The sequence below is a fragment of the Aspergillus costaricaensis genome, assembly GCF_003184835.1.
Source record: "Aspergillus costaricaensis CBS 115574 unplaced genomic scaffold BO79scaffold_1, whole genome shotgun sequence".
NCBI lineage: Eukaryota > Fungi > Ascomycota > Eurotiomycetes > Eurotiales > Aspergillaceae > Aspergillus > Aspergillus costaricensis.
The window spans coordinates 1,621,252-1,648,303 of record NW_020291801.1 but is presented as its reverse complement, the minus strand read 5'-3'; the positions used below and the strand labels follow the sequence as shown (position 1 = coordinate 1,648,303).

At 51.2% G+C, this 27,052-nt stretch overlaps 9 protein-coding genes across 9 annotated transcripts; 6 read left to right on the top strand and 3 right to left on the bottom strand.

Moving 5' to 3' along the window:
* Positions 1 to 132: 132 nt before the first annotated feature.
* On the bottom strand, positions 133 to 3,423 carry BO79DRAFT_3915 (Nrd1 complex RNA-binding subunit). Its single transcript, XM_025689172.1, has 8 exons — positions 3,171 to 3,423; positions 2,838 to 3,083; positions 2,454 to 2,556; positions 1,260 to 2,306; positions 1,137 to 1,170; positions 908 to 1,076; positions 648 to 852; positions 133 to 592 (listed from the first exon to the last, which is right to left on the bottom strand). Exons 1-8 carry the CDS (start codon positions 3,288 to 3,290, stop codon positions 291 to 293), a joined length of 2,226 nt encoding a protein of 741 aa, XP_025545410.1. The 5' UTR covers positions 3,291 to 3,423; the 3' UTR covers positions 133 to 290.
* A 1,810-nt stretch (positions 3,424 to 5,233) lies between these two features.
* Positions 5,234 to 7,040, top strand: cit1 (citrate (Si)-synthase CIT1; the record flags this gene model as incomplete). The annotated part of the gene is made up of 7 exons (XM_025685785.1): positions 5,234 to 5,353; positions 5,419 to 5,483; positions 5,552 to 5,636; positions 5,694 to 5,741; positions 5,796 to 6,412; positions 6,487 to 6,787; positions 6,852 to 7,040. 7 exons carry the CDS (start codon positions 5,234 to 5,236, stop codon positions 7,038 to 7,040), a joined length of 1,425 nt encoding a protein of 474 aa, XP_025545409.1.
* Positions 7,041 to 7,772: 732 nt separating this feature from the next.
* Positions 7,773 to 8,311, top strand: BO79DRAFT_134475 (uncharacterized protein; the record flags this gene model as incomplete). The annotated part of the gene is made up of 2 exons (XM_025678021.1): positions 7,773 to 7,965; positions 8,061 to 8,311. The coding sequence occupies 2 exons, from the start codon at positions 7,773 to 7,775 to the stop codon at positions 8,309 to 8,311; spliced, it is 444 nt and encodes a 147-aa protein (XP_025545408.1).
* A 190-nt stretch (positions 8,312 to 8,501) lies between these two features.
* BO79DRAFT_206251 (putative mitochondrial DNA replication protein (Yhm2)) lies at positions 8,502 to 10,371 on the top strand. Its single transcript, XM_025681937.1, has 6 exons — positions 8,502 to 8,891; positions 8,964 to 8,988; positions 9,054 to 9,072; positions 9,130 to 9,226; positions 9,304 to 9,976; positions 10,118 to 10,371. The coding sequence occupies exons 1-6, from the start codon at positions 8,810 to 8,812 to the stop codon at positions 10,170 to 10,172; spliced, it is 951 nt and encodes a 316-aa protein (XP_025545407.1). The 5' UTR covers positions 8,502 to 8,809; the 3' UTR covers positions 10,173 to 10,371.
* Positions 10,372 to 12,108: 1,737 nt separating this feature from the next.
* On the bottom strand, positions 12,109 to 14,125 carry BO79DRAFT_185230 (ubiquinol--cytochrome-c reductase subunit 2). The gene is made up of 4 exons (XM_025680382.1): positions 13,739 to 14,125; positions 13,470 to 13,644; positions 12,543 to 13,384; positions 12,109 to 12,462 (listed from the first exon to the last, which is right to left on the bottom strand). Exons 1-4 carry the CDS (start codon positions 14,003 to 14,005, stop codon positions 12,367 to 12,369), a joined length of 1,380 nt encoding a protein of 459 aa, XP_025545406.1. The 5' UTR covers positions 14,006 to 14,125; the 3' UTR covers positions 12,109 to 12,366.
* A 239-nt stretch (positions 14,126 to 14,364) lies between these two features.
* On the top strand, positions 14,365 to 16,830 carry BO79DRAFT_3852 (putative DNA directed RNA polymerase III subunit Rpc82). Its single transcript, XM_025689164.1, has 4 exons — positions 14,365 to 14,522; positions 14,596 to 14,652; positions 14,767 to 15,585; positions 15,647 to 16,830. The coding sequence occupies exons 1-4, from the start codon at positions 14,511 to 14,513 to the stop codon at positions 16,643 to 16,645; spliced, it is 1,887 nt and encodes a 628-aa protein (XP_025545405.1). The 5' UTR covers positions 14,365 to 14,510; the 3' UTR covers positions 16,646 to 16,830.
* A 550-nt stretch (positions 16,831 to 17,380) lies between these two features.
* BO79DRAFT_212794 (phosphate-sensing transcription factor PHO4) lies at positions 17,381 to 19,761 on the bottom strand (the record flags this gene model as incomplete). The annotated part of the gene is made up of 3 exons (XM_025683184.1): positions 17,381 to 17,934; positions 18,042 to 19,095; positions 19,165 to 19,761. The coding sequence occupies 3 exons, from the start codon at positions 19,759 to 19,761 to the stop codon at positions 17,381 to 17,383; spliced, it is 2,205 nt and encodes a 734-aa protein (XP_025545404.1).
* A 3,290-nt stretch (positions 19,762 to 23,051) lies between these two features.
* On the top strand, positions 23,052 to 23,492 carry BO79DRAFT_3832 (uncharacterized protein). The gene has a single exon (XM_025689161.1). It carries the CDS (start codon positions 23,122 to 23,124, stop codon positions 23,374 to 23,376), a length of 255 nt encoding a protein of 84 aa, XP_025545403.1. The 5' UTR covers positions 23,052 to 23,121; the 3' UTR covers positions 23,377 to 23,492.
* Positions 23,493 to 23,933: 441 nt separating this feature from the next.
* BO79DRAFT_283840 (uncharacterized protein) lies at positions 23,934 to 26,810 on the top strand. Its single transcript, XM_025688186.1, has 3 exons — positions 23,934 to 24,785; positions 24,856 to 25,314; positions 25,378 to 26,810. Exons 1-3 carry the CDS (start codon positions 24,047 to 24,049, stop codon positions 26,355 to 26,357), a joined length of 2,178 nt encoding a protein of 725 aa, XP_025545402.1. The 5' UTR covers positions 23,934 to 24,046; the 3' UTR covers positions 26,358 to 26,810.
* The last annotated feature ends 242 nt before the right edge of the window (positions 26,811 to 27,052 follow it).

The following is a 27,052-nucleotide window of genomic DNA, read 5'->3' as shown; positions in this document are numbered from 1 at the left end:
TTGTGGAGCCACATGGGAGATGCCGTGCTCTTGACCCGCCTGGAGAACGCCCACTCATAAAGCGTATGCCTTCCGCTGAACAATGAATACGAAAGCGCCAACGCCGATTATTTTTGGGGGTGTGCGGAAACAGATTTACATGAGAACGTTGCAGAGTAGAAAGAATGAGAAAAGAGATAGAGAGACAAATGGGAAGAAGAGACGAAGAGAAAATAGTGGTATCAAAACAAGGGAAGAACGAGATGATGGAGAGCAGGGGCTAATCGTCGTTGGAATAGCATGCTTCATAGCTAATTGCTTCCTTGGCCTGGAGGAGGCGGCTGTGCCGCACCGCCAGATCCAGCTTGTGCTCCTCCCATCATAAAGCCGGGAGGGAACATGGGCATGCCGGGGAATGAGAAGCCGAAGCCAGGCACTGCAGGCGGGACACCGACATTGTTGGCATTAGGTATCTCGCGCTCCACCGAGCCACCCATGCCCATCCCGTTGGCAGGTCCATCGCGTTCTGGCCGACGGAATCGGTCCTGCTGCGTGCGGGAAGAGACAGGTCCACGCTTGCCGCCAGTGTCGGTAGCAATTCTTCTGCTGATAGCTGTTGAAAATCATTAGCTTCGTGGTCAATTAGAGTAGACATGGTGCTAACAAACCTTTGGAGGATACACCAGCGCCGATCTCAATGTCGGGCTCCTCGACGACCATTCCAGACTCGATGGTCCTTCCGCCAGTGCCGCCATATTCGGCGGTGAGCATCCATTTCCGATCAGCCTCCGTTAGTCTTTCAATCGGAATCACACTGATGCCTGTTTGGTAATCGCTGCAGTCACGAGGACCGAATCCCACACCCCAACGAGTCTATGATATGAGTTAGCTGAGAAAGAACATGACGGGAAAAAAGTTGAGAGCTTACCCTGAGCTGCATGTCACCGGACTTGTAGGATTCCATGCCATCCCGTGCCATGACGGCGTCCTGACGGCTGATCATCTTGATGAAAGCATGACGCTTGTCAATGTTGACGATGCACGTCTGGACGATGCCAAACTTGCTAAAGAGAGAGCGGAGATGCGCCTCGGAAGACCTAAGCGCATGTTAATACATAGTCCAGTAGTTACTTGAGAGTATGGGAGAAAAAACGTACGTAACACCACCGACGAAAAGAGTACGACTCAGGACTATACAACGGCCAGTTAGCAATCACGAACTTTGTTTTTGCCTGATTGGCTTCGGGAAGGGGATAAGATAAGTGTGGGCAGAAACCAACCTTTAATGTTCCCTTGGCCAATGGAGTAATCCCACTCGATGAACTTGGGGCCTGGGGGAGGCAGGGTAGGATCCTTGCGAGGAGGAGAAGGAGTGCGACGACGGCGTCCAGGAGGGCTGCGCTGGCGATACTCATTTCCTCTGCGACCGCGCGGGTCTCCACCACGACGTCCCGGGGAGTCGCCATGGTACTCACCATAGACAGGGCTGTCACGACGACGAGGAGGGGAGGCTTCACGACGTCTGTCCCAACCGGGGGAGCGAGAACGGCGGCGGTACTGGCCAGGAGGGGAGCGCATGTAATCGCGATCACGCTCACGGTCCCGGTCGAATTCACGTGACTGGGAGTCGGGCCGAGCGCCCCAAGCGTTGGCAACGGGCTGACCGGGCAGATTGAAAGGCGGAGGAGCCTGACCGGCGGTCATTCCACCCATACCGGCGGCATTGGACAGGCTGAGAATCTGCAGGGCTGTGGCCCACTGCTCTTGAGGAATGCCTTGGGCAGCCAGCAATTGCAGGAGCTGGAGCTGCTGCTGCAGTGCATCAGGCCCGATCGGGGCAGTCGGCTGAGCCGGAGCTGCAGTCGCCTGCGGCAGTAGCGCGGCCAGTGGGTTTTGCGCTGCTGCCAACGGGTTGGGGGTGTGGTTCTGGCTCTGGGTCTGCGGCGGCGGCGGCACCAATGCCGGGTTTTGAGCAACGCTACTCAATCCCGCGAACGGGGTCGCCATGCTTCCAGCAGCATACGGGTTTACACCAGCCTGTCCATTCGGGCCCTGTGAAGCCTGGTCTACGGATGATGACGCGGGCTGCGGAACCGTACTTTGCTGGGTCAGAGCATTAAGAGGGTTAGTCTGTGCCGCCACGGCCGGGGCTGCGGGGGCTGTTGTGTTCTGCTTGGCCATGTCGGCCAGGGCCTTTAGAATACTGGAGGTGTCTGGCGCCTGTTGAGCAGAAGTGGTTGAAGGCACACCGTTAAGCGGCTGCTGTTGACCTCCCAGCGGCATGTAGTTGGGTGCTGGCGAGCCTTCCGGGGTAGTAGATTCCACATCTAGATAGCAGATAAAAGAAGAACGATTAGAGACTATACCAGGACAATTTTTCGAGTCAAATGAAGACAGGCGGTTCTAGAGGGCCGCTCGGCTTGACCACGCCGAGATACAAGGAAGCATCAGCTGGAGGGGATAATATTGCTTACTTTGTGATGGGGGTGCGTTTAACTTCTCCTTGAACGAGGCAAGCATGGGAGCAGGGAAAGTATAGCCCCGTTCCCAAATGTCGACCAGTTTCTTGATTTTTTCCTATAAGGAGAGGCGGACGTATACGTAAGTTGGACTATTCGTCACCAGACAACGATAGAAGAGAAAAACGAGGCAGAGAGGGGGGAAGGGAGCACAGCGGCCACGAATACTATGCATGGCAGCTTGGGCTATACAGCAGGAGATACGTATATCAACTCTTAAAGCAGGCCACCACCAAGGGTTTCTTCAAAGCAAACCCCGGCTTCCTAACGGCCATATGCTTGCCCGCGGCCACTGTGAATGTTTGATGATATAATATGCGTATTGCATCTAGAGCGTACCTTTTGATCTTCAGGAGCGTTGTTTATGATGTCCGTCATGAGGACAGGTAGTAATTCGGTCACTCTGTTGACACCAGCGGCGAAAGTACCATCGGGAGCAGCACTACCGGATGGCTGTCCTGCCTTGCGCGCTGCTTCTACCCATTGTCGAGTTACAGAGTCTACGACATAGAGTACGCCCAATTTGTGTGTTCCTGGTGCCTTCTTGAAGTGTGTATAGATCTTCTGGATGAGAACGGATTCATTCTGTGACAAGAGAAGAATCATGAATTAGCATGAATTTCTATTGATAAAGTGATTTAAAAAAAAAATGGCGGAAGTGGAAAGTAATACCTGAACGTTTGCCGTGCAAAGCGACGTAATACTGTTGATCTTAGAGCCTGAAACACCCGGGGGCTTGAGTGCCAGCATAGACTGGAGGTAGTTATCCAGTTCTGCTACAGCAGACGACATGGTGGATGAGATTTTGGGTGTTGACTCGAATCCAGTACGGGGAGAACAGGATACACGCAACAGGTTTCTGTTAAGACTATCGCTTTTCAAGTATATGGTAAACGCGACCGGATAGTACCAAGTTCCCAATGAGCTGTTACTACTGGGAGATCCAGCGCAGCTAAGGTGGTGGTGATGCTTAAGAGAGGAATATCAGCAACCTGCAGGGTCGTGGCCTCCCAAATATGATGGAAAGTGATTTCCTAAGCGGACTTCTGGTCGTGTCACTACAGACTCCACGAGCGTACTCTGGTGACCAGGGGGGCCTTCCGCCTACAGCTGGAGCACAGCCAAGCGATGCTGTCCAGGGCCTTGCAACTCGCGAACGAGTACGTGTACAGAGTACGACCTAAAAAAAAGCGAAGAGCTGAGCGCAACAAAAAAGATGCAAAGGCGGATATTACAGATTTGCCGACTTTGCTGCAGAAAAGAGTGGGGGATGAGAAACGGTGCAGAAGAGATGAAGAAAGGATAGAAAGGGAGTTGAAAGGGAAGGGATTTCGTTGAAGGTAGTAAAGGTGGTCAGTCAGGTGAGGAGAAAAATCAGCATATATCTGCGCTAAACTCGAACGGGCAGCAACACCTAAAAACAAGTGAGTGAGCCGGGTATGCCCAGCCATTTTTCTTTTCTTTTGCCTCAGGCTGCCATATCTGCATAGTAGCACGTGATTTGCATTTTTTGAACGAGATATGCAATCCTTACATAAGTCCCGCCAAAGCATGAAACAGGTGCATGAATCGCAGTTCGGTGAGTCGAATGAGGTAATGCGCTGGGCTTCCCCATCATGTTAGGTAACCGATTTTCTACACAACAAATGAAGACCGTCCCACCGTTTGAGAAACCTTACAGAGTACTCCATTAACCCCTGGAAACATTTACAACGGAGACACTTAACAAGTAGTTAACCATGAGAACTCTGTTCTTAGTTCTTACAGGCTAGGACTCAGGAATTTGGATATTTTCCCTTACTGCTTACTTCACTTTCCAACCGCAATCACGAGTATCCTTCACAGTTTGTACTAGTACCCCTTGTGACCATGCAAATCTTCAATCATGAGTAATAAAGGTCTGAACTTATATATGTCGAGCAAGGTGTGTAAGGTAATACCACTACATACTTGTATTGTTGTTATGGCTGGGGAAATCCGTGCCCATGGAAACTCAATGGGTGGGCAAAATTGTGGATGAGATGGCGACTGCCGACGTCACTAGCCATGGACCAACAGCTCTACTGTGGCACTCCGTTTACGGATGAGACGGCGCCGATGATCGTCACAATAATAGTAGCCCGAGGCGGCATTACAGTGCCTATATCTATATTCCAACACATGCATGGTTGACCGTTTGATCACAATTGACAGCTCTGGGCTTTGCTTTTGAACGGACACGCATAAGCTCGAGCAAGTATGAAAGAATGACATGGGTAGAACTCTAAAGGTTGTAATAGTAAATACATAGCGTAAAAGTACACACAGACCAAGAAATAAAACGCAAGGAAAGAGAGGATTTTACTCCGGACTCCGTTCCGTACAACGGAATCAAGCGGGTAAGGGTCACCACCAAAACATGATGGATCCTTCTGATTGCCGCTGAAAAGCGCGCCGAAATCCTGGCTCAGACTCGGGACATCGGCCGGGTTGAGACTAGTGTGACCGTAAGATACAGCCGCCCACCATTACCGCACGGCGTTGCCGTGCGTTACCGTACAGTCCGCGTACCGGCTGTATTAGTACGGCCAGATGGAAAAAAAGGGCCGCGCAAAAGAGCTTCTCCATAACTTGGGAACACCGTGCGGCCCATCTTCCTTTTTCTTTTCTCCTACCGTGTCCTGATATACCCTCTTTCTCTCCTCTCTTTCTTTCCTTCCAACCACTCAACTTACTGCAAGTTGTTCACATTCGCCATGGCTTCCACCTTGAGACTGGGCACCTCTGCTCTCCGTTCCTCCTCCATTGCCGCTAAGCCGGTTGTTCAGTCTGCTGCCTTCAATGGCCTGCGCTGCTACTCTACCGGCAAGGCCAAGGTTCGTTTTACCTCGATAACAATCATTCATCGAACATCCATACTGATGCTTTTCTTTTTTTATAGTCCTTGAAGGAGACTTTCGCTGAGAAGCTCCCTGCCGAGCTCGAGAAGGTCAAGAAGCTCCGCAAGTACGCACAGCTCCCCGTCCGACCCTTTTCTCTACAGGCCTTGTTAACCAGTCAATCAATGTTTGTAGGGAGCACGGCAGCAAGGTCATCGGCGAGGTCACTCTTGACCAGGCCTATGGTGGTGCCCGTGGTGTTAAGTGCCTCGTGTGGGAGGTATGATGAGGACCTGGTCAATAAATCTTGAGGAGTCTGTCTAACTGACTTCGATAGGGTTCCGTCCTCGACTCTGAGGAGGGTATCCGTTTCCGTGGCCGTACCGTAAGTTGCGAACAACCGAAGAACTATTCGAAATTTATACTGACAGTTCTTTAGATCCCCGAGTGCCAGGAGCTCCTCCCCAAGGCTCCCGGTGGTCAGGAGCCTCTTCCTGAGGGTCTCTTCTGGCTCCTCTTGACTGGCGAGATCCCTACTGAGCAGCAGGTCCGCGACCTGTCTGCTGAGTGGGCTGCCCGCTCCGACCTCCCCAAGTTCATTGAGGAGCTCATCGACCGCTGCCCCAGCACCCTCCACCCCATGTCCCAGTTCTCTCTGGCCGTCACCGCTCTTGAGCACGAGTCTGCCTTCGCCAAGGCCTATGCCAAGGGTATCAACAAGAAGGACTACTGGAACTACACCTTCGAGGACTCCATGGACCTCATTGCCAAGCTGCCCACCATCGCTGCCAAGATCTACCGCAACGTCTTCAAGGATGGCAAGGTCGCTCCTATCCAGAAGGACAAGGATTACTCCTACAACTTGGCCAACCAGCTCGGCTACGGCGACAACAACGACTTCGTTGAGCTCATGCGTCTTTACCTGACCATCCACTCCGACCACGAGGGTGGCAACGTCAGTGCTCACACCACCCACCTTGTTGGTAGCGCTCTGAGCTCCCCCATGCTCTCTCTCGCCGCTGGTCTGAACGGTCTGGCTGGTCCTCTCCACGGATTGTAAGTTTCAAACTCTTTCGGTTTCCATCAAATCGAAGCGATCTCGCTAATGTTTTCTTTTTCCAATCGCACAGGGCCAACCAGGAAGTCCTTAACTGGCTCACCAAGATGAAGGCCGCCATTGGCAACGACCTCAGCGACGAGGCCATCAAGAACTACCTCTGGTCCACCCTGAACGCCGGCCAGGTCGTTCCCGGATACGGTCACGCCGTCCTTCGTAAGACCGACCCCCGCTACGTGTCTCAGCGCGAGTTCGCTCTTCGCAAGCTGCCCGATGACCCCATGTTCAAGCTGGTCAGCCAGGTCTACAAGATCGCTCCTGGTGTCCTGACCGAGCACGGCAAGACCAAGAACCCCTACCCCAACGTCGATGCTGTAAGTTGCCTCGTGAACCTGCGCTTCAGTTGCATGCGCGACCAGTGTACTGACCGATATGTAGCACTCTGGTGTCCTCCTCCAGTACTACGGCCTGACTGAGGCCAACTACTACACCGTCCTCTTCGGTGTTTCCCGTGCTCTGGGTGTCCTTCCCCAGCTGATCATCGACCGTGCCCTTGGTGCCCCCATTGAGCGCCCCAAGTCCTACAGCACTGAGGCTTTCGCCAAGCTTGTTGGTGCTAAGCTGTAAATGAGTTTGGGATGACATGAAAAACCGGAGGTGATTCTTATTTCTTTTTACGATAAACACAGCATCTTGTATTATGCCTACCCTGTTCTGGTTTAGTATTTTTGTGACTGGGGACGATTTTTAAAGTGTTGGGGTTTGTTCGATTAATGTATGATAGGACACGGTTCGAGCGGGCCTTGTAACAAACAGCACTTGAGAAATTCCAAGTCAATCGTCTTCTGATTCTTATTTCGTATTGGACCCCGGGACAGTGTATCGCGGAGTGACAGACCAGCAAGCGTAAGGGGGGCGGAGAGGGGCAAGCTGACATTGCAAGTCGGATGCCGAAGATAAGAATCAGGTAGGGAGAGGCTAAGAGGAGTGGGATCGGCGCGGTCGAGAAACATACGTGATTAGTGCCACCAGTGTCGAGCTGGCTGCAGTGCAGGTCTGCATATCGGTCAAATCATAGGCCGAAGGTGAAAAAGTTCCGCGGACTGATCGTCGAACAACATAGCCAGTCAGGCAGCAGGGTAAATTGAAGATGCATCGGGTTTCAATCAGGTTTCGGAGAATGAATTGAAAATTTACATTGACTTATTTAGATACTTTATATCAGCCAACGCTAACTGCAGAGGTTCGGGGCGCCATTGGTGACCTCCGGAGCACTCCATCGTTCAAGCGGAACAATACGAGCTACGGACCGTGAGTGAGGTAAGCCAGACTGGAATATCTAAAGGAATGATGAGTATGATGAGTACTCCGTATGAGACAAGCATATACATAGTAACTACTACTACGGGCGCCGTAGTCCGGGCGTATTCAGAGATCCTGGCGGATCCTCCTTCTGATCCTCCCATGATCGTGGTTGCTATGGGGGAAGGGCGGAAGGGAGGGGACTACTCCGTACTCCGGACTATCTACCTCTCTCCCTTTTTGGTGCCAAGTAGGTTAGTAGTAGAATCTAGATGGGATTATTATTATTGTAGGAGGTAGATAGATACTCCATAGATAGATAGTTTGGGACTACTATCATTCCAGGGCCAGCTGGACGTGGGTCCCCCCGATCGACCCTCTCAACCGTTTCGGAAAATGAATGCAGCTCTAGGGTGTTTGTTGGGGGGGAGCCCGGTTTGCTCCGGGCCTCAACTGAAGCCCTCGGCTGTGGCTCACCGCCGGGCCCGAAGCAGGCTAGTGGCCGCTGTGCCTTGATCAGGTTTAGCGCCATCCCCAATCGGCCGATGGCGGGCGGTGATTGGATCTCATTGGGTTCCTGGTTGTTGCGGTGGTGAGTGTGCTCATTACTACGGAGTACTCCTTGGTACGGAGTGCTTGGATGCGCCCACGCCAGACAAAAAAAGCAACTCTTTGACCTGCAATTGGGAGAAAAAAAACCACCATCTGAATCGATAGGTACGTATGCTCTACCTGGAAGGCCGTCCCACCCCCTCGTTGATCCTTCTTATAATTTCCCTTTTTCCTCTTTTTTCTCCTTCATCTTCTTCCCTCATCTTCATTCATACATACATACTACTGCTTCTACCGTACATATACTCGATACCTTCCCCGGAGCTACCTGCTTACTTGGCCTGTCCTCCTCATCAGTGTCACCTGCCTCCGAACTCACCTTCTTCCATCCACAAACAACCAAAACCGACTTCGCTTCTGGTCGTTCGTCCTTGACGTTTCCGACCCGCAGACTACCTTCCGATTCTTCGTGATCCCTTAAGGCGACGAAGCCCCCAGATTTCCCTTGGTCAGGGCCCCTTTCAGCGCTCCCAAGGTCAGATATGTCTACCGCTACTGCCGCGACGGCCGCCACTGGCCAGAAACAGCTCGAAAAGAAGCCCGTGAAGTTCAGCAATCTGCTACGTATGTAATATCTGCTACAACCCCGGACGATTAGCGGTTTGAAGGAAATTGGTTCTGATGGCATTGCTACAGTGGGTGCTGGATTGAACCTCTTTGAGTATGTTTTCCCTTCTCACCCACTTCTTTCAGCGCACCGTGAGTTTCATAACTAACATAGAATAGGGTCACCACTTTGGGTCAGGTACGAAGCAATAACCGAAGCGGCAATTGTCGGCTTATGCTAACTCCATTTCAATAGCCGCTGGAAGTGATCAAGACGACCATGGCTGCAAACCGGGGCGATAGCTTCGCTGGTGCTATGGGTCGAATTTGGGGCCGTGGCGGGATCCTCGGTTGTAAGTGCTCTTTCCTCCACCTTCGCTTTTCCGACTAGTGTGGGGTAGTATTGTCTGACACTCGTCATTTACTCTAGATTATCAAGGTCTCATTCCGTGGGCCTGGATTGAGGCCTCCACTAAGGGCGCCGTCCTCCTCTTCGTCGCATCGGAGGCGGAGTTCCGTGCCAAGGTGCTTGGTGCGCCCGACTTCGCCGCCGGTATCGCTGGAGGTATGGTCGGTGGTATCGCACAGGCATACGCGACCATGGGTTTCTGTACCTGCATGAAGACCGTTGAGATCACCAAGCACAAGATGGCCGCCCAGGGCGTCAAGCCCCCCAGCACCTTCGCGACCTTTATGGATATCTACCGCAAGGAGGGCATTCGTGGTATCAACCGTGGTGTCAACGCCGTTGCCATTCGCCAGACCACCAACTGGGGATCCCGCTTCGGTTTCTCTCGCCTGGCTGAATCCGCTATTCGCAAGGTCACCAACAAGGATGAGGGTCAGAAGCTCAACGCGTTTGAGAAGATCCTGGCTTCCGGTCTCGGTGGTGGTCTCTCTGCCTGGAACCAGCCCATTGAGGTGATCCGTGTCGAGATGCAGAGCAAGACTGATGACCCCAACCGCCCCAAGAACCTCACCGTGGGCAAGGCCGCCAAGTACATCTACGACCAGAACGGCATCAAGGGATTGTACCGGGGTGTGGCTCCCCGTGTGGGTCTGGGAATCTGGCAGACCGTCTGCATGGTGGCACTTGGTGACATGTAAGTGGAACAAACTTTCCCCTCTCTTGCATTATCAATACCCCGGGCGGAGCACTTCCTACGGGGGTGGCGCCCCGATCTTCATGTGATAACCGAGGAGTGAACTGGAGCTAACGTGTGGGTCTCCGTTACCCCGAACAGGGCCAAGGAAGCAGTCGAAAAACTGACGGGCGACAAAGTCACCGCTAAGCACTAGAGAAGGTTTGAGATACCCTTCTGCCATGCGCGGTCTCGGTCGGAGGAGCGGATGCTAGATAATCTTACCCATACGGTGTGGAACTTGCTCGGTCCGTAGCTAGCTATGCATAGGTGCCGACGAGCATGCCGCAAGAAAGTCTTATGAAACCAAAACTACCTTAGCATAATAATGTTAATATATTCCATATACCATGAGGCCATTTTTGACCATACGTTGACTATTCATCGGAGAGATACACATGCACAATTGCCCACCTGTGTTCTGATGCCGTTAGTTTGTTTGTTATGCATTTTCCCAATTCATCACATCCACATATCCCGTGTTACCGAGGAAGAACAGAGTGGAATAAATACACAGTAGAGCCAGCCACCACATACCTAGGTAGATTCACAAGCTCGCTACTATCTATTCCGGCGTAAATGCCCGTCCTGCCTACTCTCGGCTGAGGAATGACAGTAGTCTCCAGTCAGCCAACGGCCCCTTCGGGAATGTGGGCAAGCCCGGGCCTCTCCCCTTCCCACACGGCTATCTTACACAGTCCTAAATGAAAGTGACAATCAATCAATCCATCCGTCCGTCATCTGTCATATTGCGCGGGTTTAATCTCTTCCAAAACCCGAATTCCAGGGCCGGTTGGCTGACACCCACAGCCTTACCATCCGATCATCTTACTCGAGTATAGTATAGTATAGACTAGTATGCATGTATCCAAAATACGGACCTTACCCCTCTCCTCCTAACCAAAAATTTCCGATATCGCATATGATAATATAGACTAGTATAGTATATGTATGTACTTTTGTCTGAATCATGATACCTTTCTTTTTTTTTTCTCTTCTCGGTGAACCCTCTACGGTAACTATCCTCCGAGCATCCCAGTCATGGCTTGCATATGATTATGATGGCGTGTCTCACTAAGTCATGTACTACTGCATATGTGGGCATCCCTGTTCTAATTTGGGTCAGGTGATTGGCGGCATTATGGGTGTCGTAAGCACGTGTGTCTTAGCAGTTCAGTTGAATGCCCATATCTATGGTATCTATCTATTCATTTGTCGATTTACTTTGTGATTGGATGTATCTGTGTGGATTGTGTATGTAGAAATACTATGTAGTAAACAGTGCCGGTGAATTCTAGGACGAGCCGATGCATTTATGTACAGTACCTTCTTTTTATATGAAGGAATCATCGATAAGTTCCTGTCTTTTATTGGGTGGTTGATGGTTGTGAATGGGTTGTTAAAGTGAAAGTGAAAGAGGAAGACGGGTGGGTGACTTTGGTGATGCTTTCGGGGTAGGGCAGTCGGGACTTGATACATAGTATATCAGTACTTACTAGTAATGAGCAGTAACAGACAGGTAGGTAAGACTGGTAATATAGCATTACTATGCATATGCTGGTCCAGAGTAGCATTAATACTATCTTTGTGTTGATATTGTTAGTAGAGTACTAGTATATATATTACTATGTTTACATCATTGAGTTAGAAGCGGAAGGTGCCGCAGTCGAACAGTACGACTGATGCCGATTATATATTCCGACTATTGACAATGTTCACAAGGATGACTTCAATTAGTATTTTTACCTATCGATTGGTCACAAACTTGTTGAGACGTTTTTTTGGGGCATGCTTTGTGTATCGGGGTGTCGGGTTTCAGTTCAATGCTGAGTATCATGTGGTGTAGAATTGATATGAGATGGTTATTACTTAGGTGCTACTGAATGAAAAAAAAAATGGTGTAGTACTACTATATGATATATATATATATATATATATACATACATACTGGGGGTTATGGTTCCATGATGGAGTAGTACCAATACTCTATTAGACGTGCTCAATACTACTAAGACTACTATGATATAAAAGTATATCCCTCCGTTTATCGGACATATAGCAACAGCAAGGAAGAAAAGGGGGGAAATCTATACCGGAGAAATCAAATTCGATACATTTTGCAAATTGTGTTTTCCAAAACTATTCACAGTAAGTTACTGCAAGCAGCCTACATCGCAGCGAGAGAGGTATTGAACAAAGATGGGTTAAGGTACAATTGTATTACAGACACACAACTACAGCCACATCACAAAAGAGAATATCTGCGGAAAGGTCGATCTAGACACATGATAAAAAATAGAGGGGGTGTTCGGTTTTTTCCAAAGCCAGTCTAAGATGTATTGTATACATGTTTAAACAGTCAGACCAAGGTCCTCGCTGTAGGGGAGCTGGAAGAGGTCTCCAACAGTGGCGACGGAGGCCTTGCCAGACAGGAAAGACTTGGCAACCTGTGTATAAAACATTAGCCATTGTTCCCCCAAATAATTATTGCCGCAAAAAGCAAGAGGAGGTGAATTGATAAACTTACATCCTGGACCTGAGCCTCAGTGACGGCATCAATGCTCTGAGCAACCTCACCAATCTGGTAAGGCTTGCTGCCGTTGATGAGAGCGGAACCGGTAGCCTCGACACCAGTCTCAAGGGTCTGGGCGGACTCGAGAGCGCGGAACTTGGCGAGGGCAACGGCCTTCTTGATCTCCTCGGCGGCAACCTCACCGGCGGCAACCTTCTTGAGAAGGTCGACGGCGTTCTTACCAACAGAAGTGATCTGGTCGGCCTTACCGGAGAGAGCAATGGTGAAGAGACCAGCATCCGAGTAGGTCAGGTTCTGGGTCGAGGCACGGACCTGGGAGAAGCCCTGGGTGGCCTGGGCGAGGAGGGAGAAACCGGGGGTCCACTTGATGGAGGACTCACCACCCAGGAGGGCAGCGAGGACGGAGGCCTCGGGCTTGTAGGCAGCGGTTCCGAAGGCACCGGAGCCAGGGAAGGCAATCACAAGGGCGTTACCGGCCTTGGTGGAGACACGCTGCTCACCACCGTAGTACTTGGAGGCAGCGCTCTGGAGCTGGGCACCGCTGGGGACGGCCTTGAAGAAGTCACCAACCCACTTGGAGACGTCGGCGGAGCTGGCACCGCTGCCAACAAGAGCGATGTTGGACTTGGCAAAGGCCTGCTGAGCGTACTCAGCCAGAGCCTCAGCGGAGAGGTACTTCTCGAGGGGAACGGTGGTCGAGGGGGTGATGCTCTCACCGAGGCCACGGTGGAAGGCGACGGCGTGAGCGGCATCGACAGCGAGGGCCTCGGGGTTGGCGGCAAGGGCCTGTTGTCTGTACTTGAGGGTCTTGAGGACAACCTCGCTCAACTCGTGGGCTGAGAAGCCGAATTAGACCGGTTCGTCTGACATTTGGAGGAGGGGGAAGGGGTGGCGGCATATTCCCGTTGTCTCCTTACTCACCTGCAAACTTGGTCTGAGAAGCAACCTCGGCGAGAAGTTCAGCGAAGTAGGGGAGATCGCCAGAAAGGAACTTGGCCTTGAGGACGACGTTCTCGCGAGAGTGTGTAGAGGAAACTTCACCGCCCAGCAGTTCGACTTCCCGATTGATCCGCAGTGCCGAGCGCTTCAGCGTAGACTGTTACATTGATAAGAAGAATTGGTTAGCAATTGCCTTAGAAAATAGTGTAGCAGAGAGCGTGGATGTCGGATTGAAGGCAGGAAGGACGAACCTTGAAAGCGAACTGTTCGAGGGCATCGGAGAAGCCAGGGACGGGCTGGTAACGGGGACCAGCCTTTGCAACCAGAGCAAGGGTGCTGGTAGGGCCAGCAACTTCCCGGTTGGCGACCTTCACACCAGCAGACTCAGAGACATCGTACTGGAGACCAGGAGTGGCAGCAGAGGCCATGCCCCGACGGCTGCTGGCACCAGCAGCAGAGCACTGCTTCTGGAGCGCACGGGGCGCATTCCGGCTGAAAGTAGACCGCGACAGCATCATCGCATGTGTGAGAGGAATAGAGGAGGGCGAGGAGAATGGTTAGCCGAGAAGCTCGACAGCAATTGGGAGGGTTGAGAGGAGTGGGAGCAGGGGAAGGCTGCTGGCGGTCGTTGGGCGGATCAGAAACGATGTCTGAAAAGCTTCAAGATGCCGGCTGGTCTTGATTACTCGCCCCGTGATTGGCCCGAAATGCGAGTGCGGGCGGAACCGGCTTTTCCTCGTCCTCCGGGTCACCTGATTCCTTATGTGAGCAGTTGTCCTGTGCAAAGTAGTAATACATGGTTGCCTCAGGCTGAAAATCACCATGACATTTTGCAGATCACGCTCTCTCTCCTTCTCCGATTGCCGAAAAAAAGTATCCCCAATCTTGATCATCGTTGCTCCGGCTTCTCCATTTCGCGCCTGTCGTTCCTTTCTTGCACTTTACCTCATGCGATTCCCTCGGTGACCTTCCCCTCCCTTCTAGAGAATTGAAGCTTTTCGCATTCTCTAGAAGCCATCCATCATGACTTCCCAAGTATGCGATCAATTCCCCCTCCCCTCTCTTCCCGCCCCTCATCTTTAACCACTGCTAATGGTCTGAGTAACAGTACGCGGCAGAGCTATGTGCGCTCTTGGTCGAGGATAATTTTGGGGAGCTTTTTGCGGTATGCTCGCTTTTGCTCACTTGGTAACCCGCTGCATCCACGAAAAACCATATAGTCGGTGTCAATTTGCGGGCCACATCGAGCAACAGGCTGACCGTCATCTGTCTTCGCCAGCGTATCTTCTCAACCCTCCAGCGCTATGACCGGCTCTCATTACCGCGACTAAAGTTCTACTCGCGCCTCTCCGATCGTCAACTTCGTCATGGACTTTCCGCCATGATTCAACACCACCTGGTGTACCATTACACTTCCTACGACGATGGCGTTACCTATTACGAACCAAACCTTCAGGCTGCATATTACCTTGTTCGCTCTGGCAAGATCCTGGAGTTTATTGAAGAACGGCTTGGGAAGTATGCGGCTACCCTTATGGAAACCATTATGTATCTCGGACACGCACAAGTCGGCCACCTAGAAACCATCCCGGAACTACAACCCGCACCACCTAAAGCGAATGGCGTGAAACAGGAAACCGAAGGCGAAGAGACCGAAGAACAGATGAATGGCGATGATGAGCACACCTCCGAACAGCCGGCGCTATTACATCCTACCCTGAAAATTCTGGCTTCCCACGGTTATATCTTTCGTGTGCGCGATGCGCAATTCCAAAGCTACGCTGACAACGCCTTGGATGCGGAACGTGCCATTAAGTCGCGACCTGATGTCAAGCAGCTAAAGGGTAAGAAGCTGGACGAAACAGTCCTGGAAGGGACTCTTACTCTTCTGAAGGAAAGACTCGATGGGGACCTCACCCGCGGGCTCATGCATAACGGGTTACCCCGGGGCGCGAAGAGGAGGCATGGTACCGGGTCTGCGGATGCTTCAAACAAAAAGGCACGAATGGACTACGCCGATGCTGATGAGGATGATGATGAAGAGGAGGAGAACGAATGGTCGGATGACGAGATGGGCGGGGATACCACTCCCATGGAGGTGAGACTCTGCATAAAACTCATATATATATCCGCTTGACTGATGGCTTTGTTCAATATAGTTGGCTACTGTTGTCCGCGTGAACTATGGGAAACTCGACGTTGCTCTTCGGAACCGACGGTTTTTGGATCTTGCAGAGATGAACTCATCGCCAGCAACCGCACAGGTCTACGAGGGCCTCCTACGACGCATAGAATACCAAACCAAGCAATGCCGAGATAGTGCTGAGATACCGCGCGAAGGAGAGGAAGGCGAGCAATACTCTGTCCCTATCGCTCTTAGTGCGGTGACAGAAGAAGTCGACCCGCAGTTGGACCTTGCAGGCTCCATAGGCCCCATGGAGATACCACAGGCCATCAACAAACGTGGGAAACGGCCTTTGGAAGACAGTGTCAATGGAACCGACCGTGAAGGATCAGAAGCCCCCAGCCGCACCTACGAGGTAGACCAACACCTTTCTCTGCTCTCGCAGCCCCCCTACAACCTCACATCTAAGCGCCTACTTTCCGGACTCATCACCTGGACCGTCGAATTCCGACACCTAGCGCGCAAGCTCCGCCACCTAGAACTGGAACGGATGATCGAAGCCCGCTACGGCGACGTCGCTTTACGAGTGATCCGCGTACTCCACGCCAAGGGCAAGCTCGACGAGAAGCGCCTACAGGAAATCAGTCTTCTCCCCTTCAAAGACCTGCGTCAAGTCCTCGCTAGCATGCAGTCCGGTGGATTTGTGGATCTGCAAGAAGTCCCCCGAGACGCACAGCGACAGCCCTCTCGTACGATCTACCTCTGGTACTATGATCCGGACCGCATCCGGAGCAGCATTCTGGAGGACACGTACAAGGCCATGTCTAGGTGTATGCAACGCCTGCGCTTCGAGCGGAACCGACTCAAGGAGTTCCTGGAGAAGACGGAGCGGAGTGACGTAAAGGGCAATGAGGAACGCTATCTATCTCAGGCTGAGTTGACCCTGTTGGAGCAGTGGAAGGCTAAAGAGGCCTTGTTGCTTGGAGAAGTGGCCCGGTTGGATGAGATGGTTGCGGTCATGCGAGACTACTGATTGGAATGATCGATTGCATCCCCTTTTCTTCTTCTATGATCAAGGAATATGACGTTTGGAATGATTCCACATATCAATGCTGTATGTCTCAGGCATGCTTATTATATACATCTAGATGAGTTGCCATAGGCAGTCTGCATCCAAAGCCTTTCCTGGCTTTTGCCTACGTCAATGTATACTATAAATACCAAAGTAACCTCCATACCCAATCTTATTTCACGAAAATACCGAGAAGTTGCGTTCTAGATACAGTAACATTAGAAAAGAGGAAAGATCCCCGGAAGGAAGTGAAACACGCCCGCGCGACAGGATACCTTACGTGAAAAGGCTCAGCTAGCTACTGCCACCACGAACGAAGCCCTGCCAGAAGCGGGAGGGGCCGAAGAAAAGCAATAGGGCCATGTACAAGAAGTGAAAAGGGAACAGGAAATGGCAATGGAGAAGAAAAATGCAGCTTACACCCGGAACCGAACCCCTTCTCATTAACCCGTGCAAAAAGAGACAAGAACCACCCCGTTTATTAACATTTCCAGAAATGACAGAAGCAGCCACCGTAACTCACAAAATAAAAAGCCATCAAGATACGTGTAACGTCACCCGACGCTTCCCAGTAAAACACCGGTCTATACTTTTGCTCAAATCCACGCTCGTAACACATATCACATCATAGTGATCTTTAGGCAAGGGTCAGTCCAGCTCGGGAATCAACTCGACTACGAGGTTTCAATCGTAGCCCTATGGAGAGGGGCCTATCTCGACACTGGTGGCTGCCGATTCCGTATCAACGGCATTTGCTTCTTTCCCATTTTCAGGGTTCGTTGTGTTGTCATCACGCTTTGCCGGCCCCTTTCCTTCCCCCAGGCGCTCCTCAGCGGCTGCTAATTTGCCCTTTGTTTCTTCCAGTTCCTGTTGTAATGCTTTGATATAATCAATAGCCATCTCCACAGTGCTAGCCTTGCTGATAGGTTGGTTTCCAGCCTTTTCCTTTTCCTTCTCTTTCTCCTTCTCCTTTTCTTTTTCCCCTCCCTTGGCGTTGCAGATTGCAGCTTCTTTAGCATGCTTTATCTGAACGAATGATGCCGGGATAAGGGTCTCAATCTCTTTGAGCGCATTGTTGATGCGATTCCTCCGTCCCTGTTCTGCGAGTTTATGATTTGTCCGCTTTGAGCTCAGATTCTCGGCCAAGGTTTCAGGGTAGGAGACGCCAGGCAAAAGAGTGCCATCTAGGATATGCTGATAGTTCGACTTTGACGCAAGGTACAGGGCTGAAGTTTCGCTTGTAATCCCTCCTAGACAACACTGGTTAGCTTGATACGCCGCAAAAGGTGCCCAGGAGCAACTCTCCAGTCGATCGAAGACTGCCGGGCAAGGCGCAGACTGCGTAGAAAGCACTTACCATCACCGCGCACCAATGGTTGTATACTGGGGCTTATCTTGGGACGTAGATTGGGGCTAGGCTGAGACGAGCTGAGACTCTGCCGCTTTCGGCCTAGAGGCCCTAATTTCGGAGTATCAGACTTCTTGGGCACCGGTCCGCTAGGGGAGGGCATGGCCAAAGAACGGGGGCTGGGCGCGATAGAATTGGAAGGCCTGTTGACCACTGGGGCAGACTTGGGCTCCATGGCAGGGGTAGCGCTTCCTGGCGTAGTAGTTGAAGAGGTCGAGTCCGCCCGTACCGTGGTGTCAATGCGGCTCACTGGAGGTCTCGAGACTGATCCATATGAGGTAGCTGATTCTGGAAGGACAACATCTTCCATAATATCGTCATGTGGCTCAGAGGGAGCAGGCCTGGACACAGTTGCCATCGGACCAGTAGAGGCGTTGCTGTGTGGGGACCGTTGGATGCGCATCAGCAAAGCCGGGGTTGCGGGTTCATTGGCTTGCGACACCTGAGTAGTCTGGGGGGCAATCGCGGGAGACTTGCGGGACGGAGGAAGAGCAGGTGGCGGCATCAATGGTTCAGATAGAGGCTCTGGAGAGACGGAATCCTGCCCAGAGCTCTCGTTACTCCCGTAGCGGAGACCACTACCACCGGAGCTGCGCGATTTGCTACTTCCCTGGTCCTGGCTTAGACTATTCAAGACCTCATCCGAGTTGATGTTCAAAAGTGACTTTTTCCGTGCCTGGGGCCGAACTGAAGGCGATTGTTGCTTTTTAGCGCGAGCGGAGAAGGACTTGGTGTTTGAAGGCTGGCGCCGATGTTTCCGCATCAGACCCGGCGAGGAGGGGGCTGACGACATTGGGAGTGCATTATCGGCTGGGGAGGGCACGAATCCCATTTCAGAGATTTGGCCGGTGTGGAAGGGGTAACCAGTGGGATTGGAAGTGTGAGCTTCGAGAGCCGGCGAGGTGAGAGGGGTGAAGTACTCTCCAGGGATGGTGTATTCAGGGAAGCGGAATTGACTTTCCAATGGGGTCATGGCAGGTGAGACCAGGGGGGTGTAAAGGGCCTGCGAAGAGCGGGTGCATGCATTAGATCATGCAGGCTAAACTCCAGATCTTGAATGAACCATGCTTACCTGTTCGTCATTCATTCGAGTGAACCGCTCGTACATCTCATGACCGTCATCAGTCCGGTGTGAGTGCGTAGCGGCACTACCCTGGAGCTCGATACTGTTAGGGGTGGGTGGTATCACAGTCTGACCATGAGGAACGTAAGCCTGTGTCGTCGGGTGCGAGTGGTGGGACATCTGGTGTGACTGTTCCTGCATCGGTTGGTGCTGCTGTTGAGGGTGGAAGTACTGGGGCTGCGGGGGCTTGTGCGCGTAGAATGCCGGGGTGACTGGGGCATTCGAGTATGACGAGGGATGCGGCTGGACCTGCTGCCCATGGTTGGAGAGGTCGAGAGAGAAATCATTGTTCATGAGGTGGGCGTACGACGGCGACTGGGTGGTAACATTATCGGTATCCATGCGGACCAATTGCTCCTGCGCAGGTGCTGTTGTGGCGGGCATGGAGATGGAGGCCGGGTGGGCAAGAGGCCGGGAAGCGTGAGGGTCACTTGGCCCATGCCCCTCCACATCGGGGAACTGCATGCCAAACTCGAGGAAGTTGGAGAATTCATCATCGCCCGGGTTGGTCATATCTGACCAGGCCAGAGGATTCTCTTGCTCCATGACGAGGAATGCCGCCTTCCGAATAGTAACAACAGGTTCAGAGGAGGAGAATGGAAGACAAGACGCTGGAGATGACCGATCGGAAGTGGGATTTTAGGGTGCGGGCGAAGTGAGGGCCAATCGTGCCGGAGAAAAGGGAAGGCAAAGTCAAAAGCAAACCCGGTAGGCTAGGAACGAATGATTTTCGGGACCGCGGCGCAAAAGAGAGGAAGGGAATAACAGGGCGGGAGAGCAAAAAGCTCAACAAGAATTGCTGGGCATGGCGAGAGCGGTGACGATAGTAAAGAAGAAGAGGAGGCGATGGTGATGATGGTAGGTAATGGTAAGGCTCAAGCCCAAGTAGACGTAGTATGAGGGAAGTACGAAGGAGAAGAGGTAGTAGAGAGAGAGAAGAAAGGAAACGGTAGAGGAAGCAGAAGGAGAGGGTACCGGCGGTGGTGGAGGGGGCCACGGAAGGAAGACAGAGAGCACAGGCAGGATACAGAACAAAATTAATTGAGAGGCTAGACTCAAGAGAGTAAGTGAAAATCAAGAGATTGATCCTGCCGTAGTCGAGAATTTATTTTTTAATTTGTTGATAATATAGCGAGAACAGCAGAAATGGGTGTACCATCCATTCAAGCCATGGTGGAAGGTTAATTAGCGGACAGAGGGCGGGGGGGCAACAGCGGCGCAGGAGAATCGTAAAGAGTGGACTTTTAGTTAGTTCATGGTGAGTAAGTAGTAAGTGAGTCGATTACCGGGGGGGAGGGTGGAATAATTGTGGATAGTCCTCGGAGTCCCTAAAACGCTAAAGGTTAAGTTCGACGGCTTTTACAGACACAATCTGGTCTGGAGGTGCCAGTCCGGAGAAGAGGAGAGGACGGAGGAGACGAGGAGAAAGAGGATCCCCGGCAGTGCAGCTTTCGACCGGAGAATTGGAAAGGAAATGAATGAAGGGACTAGACCAACTTGGGTCGGTCTTGCCTAGGCAAGTAGGTATGGTCGCTCTGGTACCTTGGTATTGTATCACCATAACCAATCCGTTACTAGTGGAATCTTCATCTGTCCAATGATACTAGAATTATTGCTTGTCTTCCATTGGGTCTGCAGAGGCCATCTTTGCCCGTTTGGGACAAGCCCCATCACCGAGCCTGAGTTGATGACAATCAGCTGGATTCGATCTAGCGCTTGGTCTGCCAGCCTGTCTCTGTCTTAGGGTACCTGGGAGTAAAAACGGGAAAAAGTACACACCGAATCCCAAGGGTTGCTTGGTAGACCCAAACCAAGAAATAACCCATGCTTGTTCCTTCGGGTCGTTCAGCTGAAAAGGAAAGCCGCCTCGAGGCTCTCGGCTGGTAAATCCAGGTATGGGAGCAATTACTACTACTGAGCACAGCCCTCCGCACAATTAAATCTTGTTATACGCACCCACAATTCCCCAACGATATAAATTGTCGGCGTGGGATATTTGCGCACATATCACGGCCGGTCAATAAACATCTAAATTATTGTGTGGAGCTTCGTGCTGCGGATAATAACGGTCCGGATCTAGAGAACAGTAGATACTGCCTAGGTTAGTAGTGCTTGTGTAGATATTGACTTTTAGCAGTTGTCCTGTGTGGCAGGTTTCCTGCAGCGTGTAGTGAATCTCCTGCTCTTCGTCTACGCCTCCATTCTTCTTCCATGCAATCGTAGCAATTTGTTTGTGACGATATAGCACGAATAAAAACAACAATAGCAGGGACAGATCATGGCCACGGCCCAGAATCTCTGCAGGGGTGGGAATGTGACAAATCAGCTCTTAAGAAGACAGCCTGTCTCTCCCAGCTCTGCCATCCCGGCCCCCCCCCAACACAAAGTACTTCACTAGTTACTACAGCAGATGGTCTACTACGTACTCTGGTAGTGTGAGTGGGTAACATTACTGGGCCCCACCTAATGGCGACAGAGGCAGGGGTCAGAATGGAGCCCTTCGGAGAGGGTAACTTTAAGCTAAACTAACAGCACGATTTGACTCCTTCAACGACTGGCTGCCGGGTTGATTCTTCCCTGCCTTTCAACTTTGCTTCTTTTTAGTGGTTGGGATTGGTCACGGCCTAGTAGAAGTAGTACTATTGTGTGCAGGTACTAAGTATAATATCCGCCTAGTAAGCCGGTCACAACCAGTTTCTTTCAAATCCAGGAGAATATGGCCTGAGCTCTGCATGCTCATCTATAGCTGAGGAACTTAAGTCAAGGTCATCGCTTCGGCTCCATGAACTGATCGATGATCATGATTTCAAATGCTGAAGAATATGGGAAAGAATGACCACCCATGCTCGTATGATGACCCTAATTACTTGAGGTCCATGCAAGCCTTTCGGAAGGCACTGGCATGAACAGCGCCCCGGATGTTCCCGTATCGTTTTCTTTTCCTCTTTTTGGGCTTGTTACATTGCTCCCCTGCCCCTGGAACACACCAACGCTAAACCACCCTTTTATTCTCTCTCGATACAGGCAGATGTCACGGACAAATCTAGTACCTTCATATACCCCCGAGTGGGTACTTAAGTTACTGAGTGGGTAGATATCTTTCTATTTAGTTCGCCGTCTCGAGCTGCCGAGGAATGTTCACATTATCACTTACCTTTTACGGAGTCCAGCAGCAGGATGAAGCTGGATCGATTCCCAACTGGCCTCCGCGGGCTTCTTGCGAACGAAGCTACTAGACATAGCTTCTGCCACTTTAAGCACCCTAGTCGGTCAACAGGACTAGCAGGAAGCGGGTGGGCGTCCGGGCTGCCGCCTAAGACCACGCAAGTCTGGCCAGTAGTGCGCCGGCTCGATATTACGTCGTCGAATCATGAAATCATGGTCTGACAACCTTTAGCGAGCTGTTGGCCATGCTCGGTTCACCTAGCGGTTTCGCAGGGTGGCGTTGAACTAAGTAAGGCTAGGCTAGCCTGCAGCCGAAGCATCTAGCAATCTCTAGGTGCAGATTTGAAGCTAGTGCAAGCCGATGCGGAAATCTTTTGAAACATTTGGCGACATTAATCTCAGCTAACGAGTTAATTAGTCGTATCTGTTATTTCACCCCATTAGCTAGTTTGGTGGAAATACCATACTCGAATCCCTGTCAAATAAGTAACACCTAGGCAGGAATCAACTGATGGTGCAACAAAGGGGCCTGGATTGCCTGTTACTGTGTGGATTTCATGGAAAGACTAGTGGAAAGAGAGGCTACCATGTTCTCCGTAATGGCATCGAGAAAAAGAGAGGGAGGAGCGGGCTATTTGTTTCTTTCTTGCTACTTAGCTTCGCCCTTAGCTCACCATCAATCAGACACGGGCAAGCTAGTGCCATTGAAGGGCGTTGCTCACGCGATCAACTTGGCGGTGGATGACGTTTAAGTTCTCACAGCTGGTTCAATTTGAAAGTGGGATCAGATCAGCCATGACCACGAGGGTATGGAGGCACTGGATCATCGCGATTGGAGGGTGTTGGGAAGGCGAAGCGTCTATTGTTGCTGCCGTGTGCGGGATGTGTACGGAGGATCTATCGATAAAATACCGGCTCCTTCGCACCAAAGAGGGTCGGCAAATCCGATTCAGGTCATGGCTCGCAAATCCCGACATACTTGAGATAGTGTTTTAAGTATGTCCGTTAACCTTTTGGTTATAACCTAAGAGGCGTCCAATAAATATTTTCTCCTCTTATTCTTTGATACGGTACTATTTGTTGGTATCAATATCAGCCAAAAAAAAAAAAAAAAAAAACAATGTAAACTGGACAGTAATTATATTAATTCTATTCATTATTTGTATGTACTCGGATAATTTGCGACGCCGTTCTTCGGAATAGTTTCCGACAGCCCCGAGGACTAGTAGTTGGACTAAGCCAAGCTACAAGTTAACTCTCTCGGCAGTGGACAGAGCGGGTATACATCTCTACATCTACATCTACATCCTTACTATTCTCCCTACCTTTACACCCAAAAATATAATTATATTGCCTATCTAAATAGTAACTGTATATAACTGTAATAACTGTGACTACTAAGTTCATGCCGGCATTGCATGGCTTAACTAATCAGGGTGCGGGGTAATCCTCAGATGCTCCATCACGTGGCAATCACCCAATGCCTGATGATGACATAAACGCAGACCAAAACCGACCAGGCATCGATCGAACGTCGTTCCTTCGAGATGGAATGCGTGTCTTCCTGTTTCGTCAACTACAATCACGGACTGCTTATTATTCGATGTCTGGCCACCGCAAGGTCTCTATTGAGTTGTCGCTGTAACTTCTGCTTCTTTTCTCCACCATGAGACCTCCAGTGCCAGATGTTGCGCTGCCTCGATCTCGCAAGGCCTCCATCGAGCAGCAGTGGATCGACCCCCGCAGTGCCGCCCCCGCGACCTTCTTTCTGTCCCGCAATCACGGTCTCGACCACGATGATGACCTCTCCTCAGATGAGCCCGATGCATCCAGGACGAGTATGTATGGCGTACAGAGCCTTGAAGAAAGTATCCTTCAGACTAGTCAACCCGCGTCCGTGTCCCAGTCAGACCAGATAGTCGGTAGTAATCCTGCCGGAGTGGAACCGATTTCCACAGCATCTCAATCTCTCAACCGCGACGATAAGGAGGACGATGACGACCAGGGTTCCGGCCTCAACCGCCGCAGGTCAACGCTCAAGCCTATTGATACTCTTCATTCCAACAGACTTGACGCCTCTATTACCTCCGACCTGATCTCTCCCCGGCCCTTCACCCCCTTGAATCTCAGCAACCCGGACGACCCTTCATCTCTCCCTAGCAGTCCCAAATCTACTTCGAACCAATCTATGCGCCATCTAGATGAGATCTCTATCACAGATGATTTGAGTAGTCAGGCGGTTGCCTCCGGAGACGAGGACAATGATTCTCGATCTGTCCACAACCCAGACCACGATAGCACATCCCAGTTCATCATGCCAAGCATCAAGATGCCTAGTCGGAGACCGTTCACATCTCGTGGGAAGTCACTTGGAAGGTTTAAAATACTCGTTGCGGGCGATTCTGGTGAGCCCTTTTTGTCTTCAATCTTGTAGTGTCTGTGATCCTGCAATATGCGTGCTGACCGATGCTCCAGGCTCTGGGAAATCATCCCTCATTAGGTCGATCGTCCAGGCTTGCGAAGACATTGTACATGTAGACGACTTTCCACCCACCGATGCCTTGACACCGTCACGGACTTCTCTTACGACGATACAACTTTCTCAAGCCCATCGACTACCGTTGTCAGCTACATCAGAAATCTACGCCAGCACCAAGCCCTACCCATCTTGGTGGTCAGATTTGGAAGATTCACGCGTGCTGCGCCGTAGGAGAAGTACAGGTGATGTGGTCTTAGAGCGAAATATCTGCTTCGTTGATACACCTGCAACCTCGCTGAGTCGCATCGGACAAGTGGATGCCATCATACAATACATACGTCAACAACTATCCCGCGCAACAACAGCTATTGATTCCTGCGATCACGACTTCCAAAATTTGCTCGCAGGGCAGGGTGGCACCCAAGTTGATGCCGTACTTTATCTCGTTTCTGGTGGTATGTAGTCCGAGCTTTTGGATAGTTCACACCCGTTGATGATACGAGCTCACCTTGCATCAGATACCTTTGCGGCAGACATGGAATGCATCAACACGCTATGCGAATGGACCAATGTCATTCCTCTAATATCCAAGGCTGACTTGTTGGCTCCTGAGCAGATCTCTGCAATTAAGTCGGGGTTCCACAAGCATACACAAGCCACTCCGGCCAAGCCCTTCCTTTTTGGAAACGCAGGTCTTGGAGCAGATGAATTTGACGGACAATTGCCTTTTGCGGTATCATCGGCAAAAACCAATGATGACGATGTTATGGATGCCAGTACTTTGATGAGCCCTGACTATGTCCAACCCCTGGTGCCCTCTGAATTGACCTTGCTGGTCCAGAGGTTGTTCGACGCCGAGAATATGACTTGGATGCGGCACTCAGCTGCAAAGAAACTAGCCCAACAGCAACGAGCGCATCTCTGGCAACGCCCGAATCGCCCCCAACCTAGTACACAACCATTTTCCCATGGCTCAAGCCGGGGTTCTCCCAGCTACACTATGGCTCGGATAGCAGATCACACGCGACAGGAGGAGAAAATGGCCCGTTTGCAGTTGGCAAAGTGGGCATCTGAGTTGCAACAAAGCCTTAAAAACGAACGCGAGAGATACGCTGCCATGGCCAGGGGTGAGCGTGCCGTCTGGCTCACAGAACGGTTAGGCGAGTGCGTAGTCGACGGGTCTTTGGTCCCCATTACACAAACGCCAGGCTTTTGCGGACTCCGTGCTCCTTTGGAGAAAGCAAGCGGGGGCAGTCTACTTGTTCGAGCACAAAGTGGGCAGAATGTGGAATATCACCTTGCCCGAATTCGCCCGCAAGACCCTCTGGGGCTTGTTTGGTTGTCCGAGGACCTTAAGCGGCGGGGCTGGGCCATTGTTCAGATTGTGGGCTCTTTTGGAGTTGTCGGGGGGCTGGCTCTTTGGCTTGCCAAAGCATGGGGGCTATCCTCGCGCAGTCTGTCTGAATGGCACTTTGACTGGTGCGGATCGACTGATTGAGTGAATCAGCCTTACTCATTAGGGTGGGCACTTTCTTCTTGTATCCCCCTACTCTCCCTTTCTACTCTACTATTTCCCATGATCCCCTCTTCAATCATCTACAAGAGCGGCGAGAACACATAAGTTCTTGGGGCAACAGGCGTCAACTGGATTGACTCGCATGCAAGCAAACCCTGGCGTTACCACAGACAAGTTTCTACTTTCCACCTATTCCCTCTCTCTCTCTCTCTCTCGTTTCTCCACCCCATTCCACCCACCCTTACTCCTTTCTGGCGTTTCCCATTGCATACAACTTCCCCTCAGGTCACATTTAATGAAGATATGTGCACAATGTACTCATGAACCACAACACAAGTCCCCGGGGAGGCCAGGTGTCCAACCCTTCTATCCGTGTACCTCCCTTGATCGAATTCCCTCTAGGTAGCTTACAGTCAATCGACTCGTAATATGGACAAACCGGGAAGTTTCCATTTTTCCAAGAATTGCAGAAGTAGACACACATACATAACCCTTAAGTACTATTTACTAGTAACCTAGCCGGATCAACTCCAACAAGAAAATCACTCACAGCTTGTGCATGTACCCAATACTCACTGTGTAGTATGTATGGATGGCTGACTACTACTACTACTCAGTAACTATACTAAAGAATACTACTACCATCACTGAACTACTAGGCAACTAATAGTACTTAC

Bases quoted from the DNA above. Each gene is read 5' to 3' on its own strand.
- BO79DRAFT_185230 (XM_025680382.1), bottom strand. From the start codon at position 14,005: ATGATGCTGTCGCGGTCTACTTTCAGCCGGAATGCGCCCCGTGCGCTC. The intron at 13,385-13,469 runs GTGAGTAAGGAG...TCGGCTTCTCAG, and splicing joins TTCTCAGACCAAGTTTGCAG to CCCACGAGTTGAGCGAGGTT. The intron at 12,463-12,542 runs GTAAGTTTATCA...TTTTATACACAG, and splicing joins CTGAGGCTCAGGTCCAGGAT to GTTGCCAAGTCTTTCCTGTC.
- BO79DRAFT_3852 (XM_025689164.1), top strand. The intron at 14,653-14,766 runs GTATGCTCGCTT...TGTCTTCGCCAG, and splicing joins ATTTTGGGGAGCTTTTTGCG to CGTATCTTCTCAACCCTCCA. The intron at 15,586-15,646 runs GTGAGACTCTGC...TGTTCAATATAG, and splicing joins GGGATACCACTCCCATGGAG to TTGGCTACTGTTGTCCGCGT.
- BO79DRAFT_3915 (XM_025689172.1), bottom strand. From the start codon at position 3,290: ATGTCGTCTGCTGTAGCAGAACTGGATAACTACCTCCAGTCTATGCTG. The intron at 3,084-3,170 runs GTATTACTTTCC...CTCTTGTCACAG, and splicing joins TTTGCACGGCAAACGTTCAG to AATGAATCCGTTCTCATCCA. The intron at 1,077-1,136 runs GTACGTTTTTTC...ACATGCGCTTAG, and splicing joins CTTTTCGTCGGTGGTGTTAC to GTCTTCCGAGGCGCATCTCC.
- BO79DRAFT_3832 (XM_025689161.1), top strand. From the start codon at position 23,122: ATGACGTTTAAGTTCTCACAGCTGGTTCAATTTGAAAGTGGGATCAGA.
- BO79DRAFT_283840 (XM_025688186.1), top strand. From the start codon at position 24,047: ATGAGACCTCCAGTGCCAGATGTTGCGCTGCCTCGATCTCGCAAGGCC. The intron at 24,786-24,855 runs GTGAGCCCTTTT...CCGATGCTCCAG, and splicing joins ACTCGTTGCGGGCGATTCTG to GCTCTGGGAAATCATCCCTC. The intron at 25,315-25,377 runs GTATGTAGTCCG...ACCTTGCATCAG, and splicing joins ACTTTATCTCGTTTCTGGTG to ATACCTTTGCGGCAGACATG.
- BO79DRAFT_206251 (XM_025681937.1), top strand. From the start codon at position 8,810: ATGTCTACCGCTACTGCCGCGACGGCCGCCACTGGCCAGAAACAGCTC. The intron at 9,227-9,303 runs GTAAGTGCTCTT...CATTTACTCTAG, and splicing joins CCGTGGCGGGATCCTCGGTT to ATTATCAAGGTCTCATTCCG. The intron at 9,977-10,117 runs GTAAGTGGAACA...TACCCCGAACAG, and splicing joins ATGGTGGCACTTGGTGACAT to GGCCAAGGAAGCAGTCGAAA.